This window comes from Malaclemys terrapin, chromosome 2, assembly GCF_027887155.1.
Source record: "Malaclemys terrapin pileata isolate rMalTer1 chromosome 2, rMalTer1.hap1, whole genome shotgun sequence".
Lineage (NCBI taxonomy): Eukaryota > Metazoa > Chordata > Testudines > Emydidae > Malaclemys > Malaclemys terrapin.
Window position 1 is genome coordinate 231,915,903 of NC_071506.1, and position 16,173 is coordinate 231,932,075.

The 16,173-nt window shown below is 39.1% G+C and overlaps 1 protein-coding gene across 2 annotated transcripts in view; it reads left to right on the forward strand.

Moving 5' to 3' along the window:
* The window catches only part of CRPPA (CDP-L-ribitol pyrophosphorylase A), a 185,638-nt gene that overhangs the window by 61,202 nt on the left and 108,263 nt on the right, over nt 1-16,173 (forward strand). For both annotated transcript variants that reach the window (XM_054020279.1, XM_054020278.1), the window contains exon 4: nt 9,797-9,901. In XM_054020279.1, the coding sequence (XP_053876254.1) occupies nt 9,797-9,901 (105 nt within the window). The remainder of the gene's footprint in view (nt 1-9,796; nt 9,902-16,173) is intronic.

Below are 16,173 nucleotides of genomic sequence, written 5' to 3' on the forward strand. Positions count from 1 at the left end.
GAAGCCCGAGTAGCCTGACCTTGAGGAAAAAGAAGCTGAGAGAGAGAGACAGAGCTGTTGGGTAAAGTGTTGGCTGAAAGAGGCTTTGAACTGAGCAAAGAAACTATCTCCTGTTGTTTGAGTTTTATTGTGTTGAGGGAAACAAGACTTTGAACATTCTTTGTAAATAAACAGGACTGTATAAAAGAAATACCTGACTCCATCACCAATCTTTCCTTCAAATGGAAACAACCCATTAGATCCTGAAAATTGGGTACCCACTCCAATCAAAAATGGATAACCGTATAAAGGTCTTGAAGATTCAGTTAACTGGAACCTTACCATTTTGTAAGTTATGGTTTCTATTTATTTATTTATTTATTTAGCCATGTTTCAGAGTAGCAGCCGTGTTAGTCTGCATCCGCAAAAAGAACAGGAGTACTTCTATTTTTTTCCACTCTATATGCATCCGAAGAAGTGGGCTGTAGTCCACGAAAGCTTATGCTCTAATAAATTTGTTAGTCTCTAAGGTGCCACAAGTACTCCTGTTCTTTTTATTCAGCCATGTGTGCCCCAAGAACAAGCAAGTATAATGCAAAAAATCATGAGACTCGGCAACACTGTTTCCTTCAGTTGGGAAGTTTAACTCTGTTATGATGGTATACGTTTGGGAAGTACTAAAAGTGACTGGCCCAGGGAGTGAATGAAACTGCAAGGGCAAGGGAGCGGAGCTGTTTAATTGTTTCCTATTGGATGAAGAGTTATCCATCATTCTGCTCTGATGGAATGGAACCACCAAAAATAATTATTCTGTAAGATGTTCTCTTTTGTGCAGCCGGTGTGAAGAACAGGTTGTGACGCTGTATGGAAGATGGATGACCATTTATAATAATATTGCAGAATTGCAATGAATCTTACAAGATATGCCAAGTAAAAGGTATCAGTGCCTAAATATGATAATCATGGTTATATGTATGTGTATTCTTTGTATTGTGAGTTATAAATATGTGTAGTATATTTGTATTTCAAACTTGTGTTGTGTATCTGGGTGACACACCCAGACAGATTAGTATCAGCACTATCCAGCCTGCTTCATAGCCTATCAAAGACAATCAACTAACAATGAACCCATTGAAAGAAGCCAGGGGGTTACATCTATGAATCAGCAGGAGATGTGGGGACATGTCTGTGGACAGGGGACTGCAAATGCTTTACCATGCCCACATACTGTAGGTTTGTGCTTGGACAGGGCAAGAACCTGGGTGTCTGCATTGATTTTTTTAAAATTTATTAATCTGTTTTTGACACTGAATAACTGTCTTTGGTAATTATTATCTCTGGCACATCAACAATGGAAACTTGCTCGGTTTGCAAGGGACAAGAACAAAAACCATAACCTAAAGCCCTTGCCTGTAGCTAATTGGTTTTGCAGTTAAAATTCAAGATTTATTTGTATCAGTGCAGAAAGGCCCCGGGGGAATGATTCTTTATGATAGGTTTGGTAATTCTGTAGTCAAAAATTAGAGTAAAAATGTACCACAGAACTAGATAGGATAGACAGACACATAAAGAAACAGCTCTGAAGCAAGAATATTTTAAAATATTAACTTATATGTGAAAAACAGTACATATCCTATTTCAAGGCTGATGAAACAATAAACTTCTGAGAATTTCTGATATTGTAACTGTAATAGATTTACTGTACTAGTTACCGATGAAATGTCATCTCACAGATACATTCAAAATCAGTGATATGGGACCAAAAGGATTAATGGCTATTAACCTAAAAATAAGAATAAACTCAAAGCTTCTCTCTCATGAATTGTTAAGAGATATACCGGAAACAACTTTCTGGTTTTCAGCAAATAACAGGCAGAGGAGGAAGATGGTTGGGTGTAACCTGCAGCTTTTGTTGTGAAGAAACTCAGTGTCCTAGTTTTTATGTTAGGGAATCTCAGTAGAGCTAATTTTTTAGGCTACATCACTCATTTGTGCTATGCTTTCAAAAAAATCCATAGGAAAAAAATGTGCATAAAAAACTCCAAAGTTGGTGCATGTAAGTTACAAATGTAAATGATAAGGTCTGGAGCCTACTCAGCCGATTATACCTTATTCGGACATGTTGTATGTTGGTGTAAATAGTCAGCAACCCTGTGATACTACAATACCATTCTTTGTCTCATCTTGCAAAGCACATCTCACTAGGCTTCTAAAGTAATAGGGTGGATGCCATATAATTGTTGCAAACATGATTTCATTTAACTTTGTTATATGGATTAAACAGAATTTGAAAATTGCTTAACTTTGTGCTAGCATGGAGACCAGACTTTAATGTTCTACAGTGAAATCTATTGCAAACCATCTGGGAATGAATCACTACAAAACTGTGGGTATGTCTCAAAACACAATAAAAAACATACAAACTTTAGTAAACTGTTCACTGTTGCTAAGCTGTGTATGGATCTTGACATAGAATACAATAAAATACAAATATAGGGTGCGGTCATCTTCAAGCCAGTCTGAAAACCCCAAATATACACATTTTACTTTCCTGATTATCCAACAGCTCCAAAGCATCTTTAAATAACTGTTTTTCTTCTTTATTATTGCTGATGTCAAACTCATCTGGTTTCTTTCTGTTGTGGATGTGTTTGGCGCCAGAGTTCACAGCTGTGTTTCCACCAACTCAAATCTCTGCTCCAAAATTTAAACTCTGCCAATAATTTCATCGAGCTTGGCATCCATAACTGTTATGACCAACTGTACTATGTCAGGCATTATGTGAAAAGTTTTGATCAAACTGAAATTATATTATAATCTATCTGGACAGCCTATCTTTTTGAGGCTCTGGCTATTCAGGGCAAGAAACATGTAGGAATTCATGGGTCACTGAGAAATTTATTTTTAAATGTCCTGCTTTTATGAGTCATAGACATTTCATGGTTAGGGCTGAATCTCATTATTTGAATTTCTCAAAGAAGTAGCAAAGCTTCCAAAAGCAGCACATTAAAAATAGACTTAAAAATTCAGTTGTATACAAAATGAATCTGAGCTGTCCTTAAACTATGTTCTTTTCATTTCACTTTTTCTCACCTGGCATCAGTGCATCATCTCCATAGACTTGCAAAGAAGTCTATTATAAAAAAACAAAACAAACCCCTTGTTTTTATGTTTAAACAATTACAGGTAGTGAATGGAGTGGTAAATGTCATGGAGTACAAGTGTTAGTGAAATATGTTTTTAATTATTACTATACTTGTGTCATATTTAATTTCTTGAATTCAGGCACGCCCTAAAGATGGATTATCCTATAGATTAAATTCCCCCCATAATGATGTATAATTAATACACTGCTAAAATAAAAATAAAATTTAATTTTAATTGTAAGCTAGTGATTTCAAAAATGTTCCTTCCTCAAATGCCTTCAACTATTCTAAGACAATAGGAAGGTTTACATCTTTCTGGTCTGTGATTGTATATAGGAGAGCGAAGGTAAGACAAGATTATGACTATCAACAGATGGCTGAGGCAGTAGTGTTATAAGGAGGGCTTTGGGATGTTTGACCACTGGGAGGCATTCATGGACAGAGGACTGTTCTCATCGGGTGGACTGCACTTGAATAGGGAGGATAATACACTTCTGAGATAGAGGTTGGTACAACTGATTAAAAGTGCCTTAAACTACGAATTTGCGGGAGACAGTTGGAAGATGCTCATGCAATCTCCATGCCTGATTCAAATATTGAACAGGAGGAAAATCAAGTAAAGAGGAGATAGCAATGGAGAAAAGAACAAAAGAGTGTAGGAGGGTGGACAACAAAAGGAATGATAGTGCCAGTACCACTGGCAGTAACAGGTAGGTGATACTGGCAGTGAAATGATTGTACCTAATTGAGCAAGGAATATGGGTGAAGCTAAGAAGAAACAACTGAGATGTCTGTACACCAGTGCAAGGAGCCTGGGTAACAAAATAGAAGAACTAGAAAAACTGGTGCAGGAAGTGAAACCAGATATTATAGGGATAAGGGAAACATGATGGAATAGTAGTTGTGACTGGAATATGGGTTTTGATGGATACGTGCTGTTCAGGAAAGACAGAAATACAGATAAAGATGGTGGAGTAGCATTGTACATTAATGACAAAGTAGACTGTAAAGAAATGAGAAGTGATGGAATGGCTAAAACAGAATCTATTTGGGTCAAATCACTTTGGGGAAGAATGCATACAGAGGGTGCAGTGGGACAGTGCTTGGGATCTGCTACAGATCTCCAAGTTCCTATTTGGATATATAGAGAGCACTTTTTCGTATTTTTAATGAAATAAAGACAACTGGGAATTGTGTGATTATGGGAGACCTTAATTTCTCAGATATTGATTGGAGGGCAAGTGCTATTAATAATTATAGGGCCCAGATATTCCTGGTTAGGATGGATTTCTTCACCAAATAGTCACCGGACTAACAAAGTGATTTAGTGTTGGTAAGTAGCAAGGACCTCATAGAACAACTGGTTGTAGAGGACAACCTTGGATAGAATGATCATGAGTTAATTCAGTTTAAACTAAATGGAAGGATAAACAAAAGTAGGTCTGCAAACTGGGCCTTTGATTTCTAAAGGGCAAACTTAAAATAAATAAATAAGGGAATTAGGGAAGTAGACTGAAGAAATCCAGGATCTGAATATGGAGGAGACTTGGAATTACTTTGTCAAACTTGCAGAAACTATCTGAAGCCTCTAGCCAAGCAAGAGGAAACAATCTGTAAGGAAGGGCTACAGACCAAATTGGATAAACAAACAGCTCAAACGGGTTATTAAGAGAAAGCAAAAAGCCTACAAGGGATGGATCAGCAAGGAAAGCTACCTCTTGGAGGGAAGAATGTGTTGGGATAAGTGAGAACTGCCAAAAGCCAAGCAGAGTTGGAGTTTACAAAGGCAATTAAAACCAATAGTGAAAGGTTATTTAACCAGATTAAATAAAAAGAAAACAGGGAAAGAAAAGTGGGACTGCTAAGGATTGAAGATGAGGTGGACATAAAAGATAATCCTGGTTTGGCTAATGGGAACAAGGGTATGGCCAATAACGAGGTTTTTTAATGAATCTTTAAAATCAGAGGTTGTACCCTATGACTGGAGAACTGCAAATATATAGTACCTATATTTAAGAAAGGAAAAAAAAGTGATCTGGGAAACTACAGGCCTGTTAGTTTGACTTCCATTGTATGCAAAATCTTAGAACAAATTGTGAAAGAGAGAGTAATTAAAGGTATAGAGGTGAACAGTAATTGGGATAAAATGCAGCATGATTTTATGAAAGATCATGTCAGATCAACCTGATCTCTTTCTTTGAGAAGATTAACTGATTTTCTAATCTGGACAATGGAAATTTTGTAGATCTAATCTACCTGGATTTCAGTAAAGCATTTGATACATTTCCACATGGGAAATTATCAGTTAAATTGGAGAAGATGGGGGTTTAATACAAGAAGTGAAAAGTAGGTAAGGAACTGGTTAAAGGGGAGACTGTGATAGGTCATACTGAAAAGTGAACTGTCAGACTGGAGGGAGGTTACCAATGGAGTTCGCCAAGGATCAGTCTTGGGACCAATCTTATTGAATATTTTCATTAATGATCTTGGCACAAAAAGTGGGAGGTGCAAATTAAATTTGTGGATGACACAAAGTTGTGAGGTATTGCTAATAACAGAAGAGGACTGGAATATCATACAAGAAGATTTGGACGACCTTGAAAACTGGAGTAATAGAAATGGGATGAAATTTAATAGTGCAAAGTGCAAGGTCATGCACTTAGGGACTAGCAACAAGAAAAAGGCGAATGCAGTCCTAGGATGCATCAGGTGATGTATTTCCGGTAGAGATAGAGACGTGTTATTACCACTATACAAGGAACTGGTGAGACCTAATATGGAATACTGTGTGCAATTCTGGTCTCCCATGTTTATGAAAGATGAACTCAAAATGGAACAGGTACAGAGAAGGGCTACTAGAATGATCAGAAGAATGGAGAACCTACTGTACAAGAGGAGACTTAAGGAGCTTACCTTGTTTAGCCTAACAAAATGAAGGTTGACAGGAGATATGATTGCTCTCTATAAATACAACAGAAGGATAAACACCAGGGAGGGAGAAATGTTATTTAAGTTAAGGATCAGTGTTGGCACAAGAACATGTAGATATAAACTAGCCATCAATATGTTTAGGCTTGAAATTAGAAGAAGGTTTCTAACCATCAGAGGCATGAAGTTTTGGAACAGCCTTCCAAGGGGAGTAGTGGGACAAAATCCTAACTTGTTTTGAGACTGAGCTTGATAAGTTTATGGAGAGGATGGTATGATGAGGTTGCCTACAATGGCATGTGATCCATCTGCGACTGTTATAGCAAATATCTCCAGTCACCATAGATAGGACAGGAGATGGGATGGGCTCTGATTTACTGCAGAGAATTCTTTCCTAGGCGTCTGACTGGTGGGTCTTGCCTACATGCTCAGGGTCTAACTGATTGCCATATTTGGGGTTGGAAAGAAATTTTCGTTCATGTCAGATTGGCCAAGATCCTGGGTTTTTTTCACCTGCCTCTGTAGCATGGGGCACAAGTCACTTGCTAGTTTGAACTAGAGTAAATGGTGGATTCTCTGTAACCTGAAGTCTTTAAATCAAGATTTGAGGACATCTCTAACTCAGCCAGAGTTTATGTACCCCTACTTCAGGAGTGGGTAGATGGTTAGCAATGTGCAGCAAATCAGACTGGATGATCATGATGGTCCCTTCTGTCCTTAAAGTCTGTGAGTCTATGTTAATAGAAAATAATTTGTGTATACATACCTGAAGAATCTCTTAAGGAAGGAAATTTTTTAATAATAAATGTTCGTGATTGAGACCCATTTGAAATACCACCAATATTACTGGTGTTTTTGAATATTTTGTCCCTAAATCCAAATGTGTGTGCAATTTACAACCTCGTATCATATATATCAGAAAGCCTGATTCCATGCTGCAGTATATTTGTTGTGGATGTGATTTAGTTCTTTAGTGTATTAGCTTTGTCTAATTTAACTAAAATTGTGAAACTTTTTTAATTGCTGTTGTTATGATTGTCTGAATAGTTTCCTGAAACAAGTTCCCTTTCTTTTTAGGTGTGTTACACCTTAATTCATGCTCCTGTTTTATTTTCTACCTAAAGCTATTAAAAATGGCTATGGAAATATACAGTACTTCTAAAATTCATCTCTTTTTTTAAAAAATTGGTGGGATAAAAAGCTTTTCTTGCTGGTTGCAAGATGATGACTGACTGGAAAAGCAATTATTATTATTCATTTAAATATTATAGTAAGAGACCATTAGAATTTCATACAGTTCTGTTTTCTTTAACTGACATATTCCTTCAGACATTTCACAGATACCTTGCAAGAGATAGACTGGAACCAAGGGACTCTTACATCACGTTGTTATTTGTCAGAGGGCTGTTCTACACTGGGAACTTACATTGGCCTAGTTATGTCTCTGAGGGGTGTGAAAAATCCACAGCTGGAGAGACATAGCTATGCTGACTTAACCCCCAGTGTAGACAGTGCTAGGCCTATGGAAGAATTCTTCCATTAACCTAGCTATTGCCTCTTGGGGAGGTGGGTTAACTAGAGCAATGGGAGAACGCTCCTGTTGCTGTAGTGAGTGTCTATAATGAAGCTGTTGCAGCTGTGCCACTGTAGCATTTTAAGTGTAGACGTACCCTTACACTTAAACTTACTGAGGAAATACAAAACTATTGTGAGTCACATTATAGCAGGGATCAGCAACCTTTGGCACGTGGCCCGCCAGGGTAAGCACCCTGGCAGGCCGGGCCAGTTTGTTTACCTGCCGCGTGCCCAGGTTCGGCCAATCGCAGCTCCCACTGCCGCGTCCGCCCATCGTGGCTCCCACTAGCCGCGGTTCGCTGCTCCAGGCCAATGGGGGTGGTGGGAAGCGGTGGCCAGCACATCCCTCGGCCCGCACCACTTGCCGCAGCCCCTGTTGGCCTGGAGTGGAGAACTGCAGCCAGTGGGAACCACGATTGGCGGACGTGGCAGGTAAACAAACTGGCCTGGCCTGGCCCGCCAGGGGACTTACCCTGGCGGGCCGTGTGCCAAAGGTTGCTGATCCCTGCATTATAGCATTGTTGCTCCTATATTCTGTAATCAGCCAAATAGACTTTAAAGAAGTCTCACAGCTGACATGTTACGCTTTGTTGTTTTTTTCCTTCCCTAAATTGAACAAGAAAGAAAAGAAAGGGGAGGGGGGAAATCTAAAATAATTGTATCAGGTTACTTTCTCTGTTGCCCCATAAAATTCTCAATTTCATACTCCTGCTTATGGTGCTTATATGTCAGTACTGAGGTATATGAATATAAATAGTTTGGGTTTACCCCCTGCCCACTGCTGTGTAACAGTGTTCTGGTTTGGTTTTCCTCTTCTAAATTGCTGTCTGCTACATTTAATTGTGTAATCATACCATATTTTAATTACTCAGAGCTTGGAAGAAGAAAACTTTTTCCTATGTATTTTACATGTGAACGCTTATTTTTAAATAATATCTTCAGAGTTATTCTGGAGCATTTGCATGGTATGAGTCGTACCCTAGGTCAAAATTTAGAACCATTTATGTTAACTATGTGTTCCTAAACTGAACATGATAAACAACTTCTCTACACTGAGCCTGGCACCCTTGCAATGCCCACCAAATTCAAGGAAGAATAATTTAATAGTGAAATTTGTGTACAGGAGGCTGTTAGATTCTAGAGGTTTGGACACTTTGCGCTGCTTGATCTGTACAAATAGAACATAATCTAGCCACATGGGAATTTCCCCTGCAGTGCTGTCTCCTATGCCATCCTCACCCCTTACATCCCTGTGCTGGGAGATGGTGCAGAGTTCTAACACAATTCTGAGTTGGTTTGTGGTCCTTTAGGGAGTGTAATATAGCCTAAGGGCTGCTTAACTTACATCAGGGCCAGTACAGCTTGAGATTCAGGGAGTCATAAACCTCAGTCCATGCTTTGTGATGAGTGTAGCTTGGCTCAGGGGAGAATCTGTCCCCTAATTTTGCATTCCAGTCCTAATATTCTTGCCTTTCAAGTCCTCAATAATTAGATGTGCTCAGCTACTTGAAGGGTATGAGGGGAGAAGAAGGGTGTTTTGGGAGAGTGCCGTTTCATGCTGATAGGAAAGCAAATGGAATTCCAGTCACTTGTCTTCATCTGAAAACTTGTGGATATAACATAGAGCCTTGTTACTGTAGGGCTCTGTATGTGTGTAAAAATGGGAACAAATAAATGGGAGATGCACAGATCTGTAAGGGATGTGGAAAATCCCATTTAACTCCCTTGCCCTCCATCTCCCACACTTCAAAAGACAAAAGGGACAATGAAAATGCCAATTCTTCCACTGCTAGGTACCCAGCTCCACATACTTATGAAGTTTACTATTAAACTATTTCCATAATTCCCTCATCAGCAACTTTTCATAACTTTAACTTCTGATCATCAAAGTTCAGTACCTAATGGTGTGGCAAGTCTATCTAGACTCATGAAAGTCCATAAATTACTGGAGTCTGGCATAGTGTGAACAGGGTAGGCTTCCCAGCATAACTGTGCCAAAGCGCCTCAGTCCTAACCTAACTATTAAGGTGCCAGAGCTGTGAATAGGATTGTAAGGACGCAAAATGTGGTTAAACTAGACAAAATATTTTGTTGTTTAGACCATTAATATGTTAATTATACTCTTAAATATAATAAAAACAAATTTGTTCTTGTTTTAATTGCCACAGTGTAGTGATTATGACCTGGATTACGGGACAGAATGTTTGCACTTGGCTCTAAAATACTGTAAAACAAATGCCAAACTTATTGAAGGATCACCTGACCTCTGGAAGGTAAGAGCGATATTGATTTTCTTTTATTTATTTATTTTTTAGCAAAAACACCACACCAGCTAAAATATCAGATAATTACAAAATATTAAAATTCCTAAGATGTTACAGTAATTATGCCTTTGTTTTACAAGTTTAAAAATTCTAAAAACTTGGGAATGGTTTATAACAGTTGATGGATAATGTATAAATATAAAGATTGGAGGCATTTAAAGAAATAATTCTTACCCAATTAAGAGTTGTAGAAAGAAGTTATTCCTGTATTTGCAGTTCTTCGTGTAGATTGTCAGTACAGAGTCACACTCTTGAGGTCTGCTGGCTTGGAACCCTTTGGAAAGTTCTGAATATGGTGAGACTTCATGGAGTTCACCTTAAGCTTTGCAACATTCCATGAGAGGTCATATCAAGAAGTGTGACCCCCAGATGCACCCTTGGGTCCTTTTAATTCTTCAGACTCTTGAGTAAACTCCACAAGAGTGGGGATGGAAGCTGGTGAGTGTGCATAAGATGGGTTGCTTCTTTCTGCTTACTTTATTGCCAATACAGATTCCCATCTTTAGGAAATTGATAAGCAGAAACAACTTTCTAAGGAGCTGGTTTTGAGGAGAAAACTTGGGGCCTGATTCAGTGCCCATTAAACTCAGTGGAGAGATTCCAGTTGACTTCAGTGGGTACTGAACAGTGACTGGGACTGCACTCCTGAAGTAAGCATCAGATTTGGAAACTATATTAAGAGAGCAAAGCTGCATAATGATGTGGATTGAGCTCCCAGGTAGCGGCTCTCTATGTTTATTTGGGTATATAGGTGGAATAAAACGGTAGCTGTCCCAAATTCTAGGTGCCTTAAGAGCTATTTAATATGTAGCAGCCCTATAATGTATAGTAGTAACTAATTAATCAGTACAGTAAGATGAGGGGAAAGTATCTCAGCCTCCTTAAATACTGTCCCCCCCAAAAGGTCTTCATCCACAAAAACCCAAATAAAAAGACACTGAAGGTCCACACATTTGAGCTATTGCACATAAGTGAGAAACAAGTTCCAAAGCTATAGGGTCTTTTGGCTAACTCCTTGATAGCAACCTCTTTCTTTCATATCAAAGGGGCTCAATTTTGACTGCCTCAATCGATCACAACCTTCACAGTGTAGCATGGGCAGAGAGGTTATCTCTCAGACAAATATCAGGCCATTTAAGGCTTTATAGGTAAATGCAAACTCCTTAAACTCAGTCAGAAACCAACCGGCAACCAATGCAGACCACAGAGTACCAATACAATATGTTGTAAGGTTCCCTGCTTAAACATGCATTCTGTCACTTTCTGAATAGAGTTAAGATGCAGTCCCAAGTACACCATTAAAGTCACCAAGAAGTGATTAACACAAGCAAGGTACACATGAGAAAGAGAAGCCTTTGCTACCACAAAGTACCAAAAAAACCCCAATAGATTTATGAACATTTAGGAGTCCTCAGATTTTTTTCATTTTTTTTATTTTGAACAGATGCAGTTAGTATTCATAGATAATATGGGCTCATTGGGCGTGGTTCCCCATTGAAGGAGCTCAGATGCCTTTCTAGGCTCCTTAGTCTTGACTTCATTTTGACTAGGGGAACTTGCCCAAGCACACCATCCATTTATGGTGCCAAAAAGAGAGGTCACTCACAGTAGATATTCATAATATGATCCTCCCTCTCCTTTCATACATGCTTTGACCAGCAGTGACATGGTTAATAATTCTGACCTTCACATTATTATTATTTGGCATCTATTGAGTTACTACCTCCTAGAGTTGTAGAGGAGCAAATCATGCCTGTTGGCGCCAGGGCCACCCAGAGGATTCAGGGAGCCTGGGGTCTTTAGTGGCAGGGGTCCTTCCCTCCAGGTCTTCGGGACACTTTGGCGGCGGGTCCCGGAGCAAGTGAAGGACCCGCCGCCGAACTGCCGCCAAAGACTCAGAGTGGAAGAAGCTCCAGGTCTCCGGCAGCGGGTCCTTCACTCGATCTGAGTGTGTTTGGCGCCACTGAAGGCAGGGCCGGCTCCAGGCACCAGCTTACCAAGCAGGTGCTTGGGGCGGCCACTTCGGAGAGGGGCGGCACATCCAGCTATTTGGCGGCAATTCGGCGGACAGTCCCTCACTCCCTCTTGGAGCGAAGGACCTTCCGCCGAATTGCCACCGCAGATCGCGATCGCGGCTTTTTTTTTTTTTTTTTTTTTGGGCTGCTTGGGGCGGCCAAAACCCTGGAGCCAGCCCTGACTGAAGGACCTGCTGCCGAAGACCCGTCGAAAACTCTCGTGGGGGCCCTTGTGGGGTCCGAGGCCTGGGGCAAATTGCCCCACTTGCCTCCCCCCCCTCTGGGTGGCCCTGGTTGGCGCTATTGTTTTAGGCTCCCTACAATCTCTGGCAGATGTCGCTGCTTTGGTGACACATGGGTTGCTTTTTGGAGGTTTCCTTGCAACCATAAAGATTAAAGATTTAGTTTTTTAAAAAATGAAATCTGATAATCTGGAGAACAAGATGACATCTTAAAAGAGGTGGTGGGATGGTGTACCTGTTCTTTTGAGTCGCCAACTTGAGCCCTGTGTAATTTATAGGGACCTTTTAACAGCCAAGTTGATTGACTTGTTAGAAACCACTCTACAGACTTAATAGGGATACTTTGTTGTCTGTTGATATTCCAGTGATTCTTATGTTGTCGTCTTATGATTTCCACCAAAACCATCTTCATAGTTGTGATAAATGAAGGATAAATGAAGGAGGAGAGGTAGCTCCCTTTTATGGACACCCACCCAGCCAGTTAGCTATAAAGTCCCTCTTGGTGGCTGTACTCTGCTTGCTTTACCTGTAAAGGGTTAAAAAGTCCCCCGGGTAAAGGAAAGGGAGTGGACACCTGACCAAAAGAGCCAATGGGAAGGCTAGAACTTTTTAAAATGGGGGGGAAAAACACTACCCCTTTGTCTCTGTTGTTGTTCTCCAGGAAAGAGGGGAATAGGGAGCAGTTATGCTATCAGAAGCTTTAAGCCAGGTATGATCATAAAACATCAGATCATACCTAAAACTACTTATTTGGAACCCCCAGATGTGTGAGTAGATCAGAAATGTTTTTAGAAAGACGCGATTAGGTTTATTTCTCTTTATTTCTTATGGCTAGTGGACTCCTCTGTGTTAACCCCAGATGCTTTTGCTTGCTTGTAACATTTAAACTGAACCCCCAAGAAAGCTATTTTGGAATTTTTGGAATTGCTCTTTTAAAATCTAGCAAAAGCCTAAGTTCCAGAAAGAAAATACATCTGGAATATTTTTTCAGAAGCACAAACTACCATTTGTTTTCTTATTAAGCCTCCCTAAAGAAAAGATTCTGCCATACTTCAGGCTCAATCCTGAATTGTGCTCATCATCTTGCAGAATTGTCCTCAGCTATATATTAAGATCTACATTAGCCTGTTACACACAGTGAATGTTTATTTTATTATGGTTACTGGCTTTTCTCTGAAGCTTTTTGGTGCTCTGATGAATTATATTACACATGCCAAGAACTGATGTCTTCAGCGAGATCAACATCAGTCTTCTTACTTCCAACAGAGAAAATGAACTCCACCCTAATGAAGGAGAACTGACACAATAATGATGCTTCAAAGGGTTCTTGAAATTTCAGAGTATCTGGAATAGAATATCTTCAGTCTATTATCCCTCCTCCGATGGGAAACAGTTTTTAAAGTAATTAAAAATGCTGAGACAGACACTCACACTCTCTGTCTTTCTCTGTCTCTGCTCCACACATTTTTTGTAGAGGTTTTTAGGTCCTTAGTAAGCCACAATCCATCAACTGATATTCCTTCAGAACACCTTTCTTTTACCATAATCTTCAGTATCTATCTTTGGATTCTGTCTGAGAGAAATTGTCCTTTTTCCATTCTTTAATTCTTGCCAAGACATGTGTAGTAGTGGGGGCCAATCTCAAGGTACTCACCCAAAGGCTGCTACACTAAACAGATGATGAAATATAGAGCTGCTACTAACAGAGAGAGGTCCATTAGTAAGCCATCTCTTCCATCCCACCTCTTGAGATCAGGGTGACTGAATCTAAAAGTCTTAGGAAGATTCCTTATCTGTTGTTGCCTCAGAGCAGTTCTGCCATCCTGCCATCACCCTTTAATTATTTGAAATGCTATCTACCTCCCATTAAGTATGGCTTAACCTGATGCAATCACAGAAAAGGTGATTTTTACATGCATATAGTACTGTTCCTTTTAATTACTTCAGGTTGTTTCACCTGACTGTTATCTATATCATGATTGCTTATGTTTAATAACTACTCATGGCAAAGCTTTTAAATGTGAGCACTGTCTTTTTGCTACCTTTGTTCTATGAATGTTTTATGTATTATTTAATTTTATTTTCAAGTTTGTGACATATTCATTTTTGGAGTGAGAATCATTCACAAAGCTGACAAGAATTACGAGAGAGATCAGCAGAGCAAAATAATTTAATCAGAAAAATGTGAATTATATTGGGAATTGCTTAAGAACATTTTACTAGATACCCAAAAGGCCACAAATCCACAATCAGGGAAGAACACCATGCTGGTTTTAAAACAGACCTGGCTTAAAGGGCAAGTGAAGGCAGCTATGAAAAAATTATATGTATAAAACCAATCGAAGAAAGGGAAAGTTGATAGTAATTCATATAAATCAGAAGCTTGGAATTGTAAAAAATTGATAAGGGATGCAAAGGACACAAGGCGAAATCTATGGCCAGCAGAGTTAAAGGCAATAAGGAGGAGTTTTTAAAGTATATTAAGAACACTAAGAATCTTAGCAATGATATTGGTCTGTTATTAGATGGAAAAGGTAGAATTATCAGTAATAATACAGAAAAGGCAAAAATGATCAATAACATTTCTGTTCTGTATTTGGTTAAAAGCCAGATGATGTAAATATATCAGATGATGACATATTTTTCACTCTTACAGCAACTGACGATACTAAACTGCAGCTATTATAGCTAGACATTTTAAAATCACAACTGGATAACTTGCATCTGCAAGCTTTAATAGAGCTGGCAGAGAAGATCTCTGGAACATTAATATTTATTTTTCAATAAGTCTTGGATCACTGAGGAAGTTCCAGAGAACTGGAAGAAAGCAAATATTGTGCCAATATTTAAAAAAGGGTAAATGGGATAACCCTGGTAATTATAGATTAATTATCCTGACATTAGTCCTAAACAAAATAACACAATGGCTGATACAGGACTCTATTAATACAGAATTAAAGGAGGGTAATATAATGAACGGCAATCAACATGGATACATGGGCAATAGATCACTTTCATAGAATTGTAGAAATATAGAACTGGAACGGACCATGGGAGGTTATCAAATCTAGCCCCTGCAGTGAAGAAGGACCAAGAAAACCTAGACCATGTATTTGTGACGGAGATTCCACAACCTCTCTTGATAACCTATTACAGTATTTAACTATTCTTATAGTTAGAAAGTTTTTCCTAATGTCTAACCTAAATCTCTCTTGCTGCAGATTAAGCCCATTACTACTTCTCCTATCTTCATGGACATGGAGAACAATTGATGACCATTCCCTTTATAACAGCCCTTAACATATTTAAAGGATGTTATCAGGTCGTTTCTCAGTCTTCTTTTCTCAAGACTAAACATGCCCAGTTTTTTTAACCTTTCCCCATAGGTCAGGTTTTCTAAACCTTTTATCATCTTTGTTGCTTTCCTCTGGACTCTCTCCAATTTGTTCACATCTTTCCTAAAGTGTGGTGCCCATAATTGGACACAGTACTGCAGCTGAGGCCTCACCAGTGCCTAGTAGAGCAGGACAATAACCTCCCATGTCTTACATATGACACTACGGTTAGTATACCTCAGAATGATATTAGTTTTTTTCACAGCTGCATCATACTGTTGACTCATATTCAGTTTGTGATCCACTATAACTCCCTGGTCCTTTTCAGCAGTACTACCACCTAGTCTAGATTATGAAAATCCCAGTATGAAACCATAGTGAAATATCTAGAGCAGGGTCGGCAACCTTTCAGAAGTGGTGTGTCGAGTCTTCATTTATTCACTCTAATTTAAGGTTTCACATGCCGGTAATACATTTTAACGTTTTTAGAAGGTCTCTTTCTATAAGTCTATAATATATAACTAAACTATTGTTGTATGTAAAGTAAATAAGGTTTTTAAAATGTTTAAGAAGCTTCATTTAAAATTACATTAAAATGCAGAGCCCCCCGAACTGGTGGCCAGGACCCA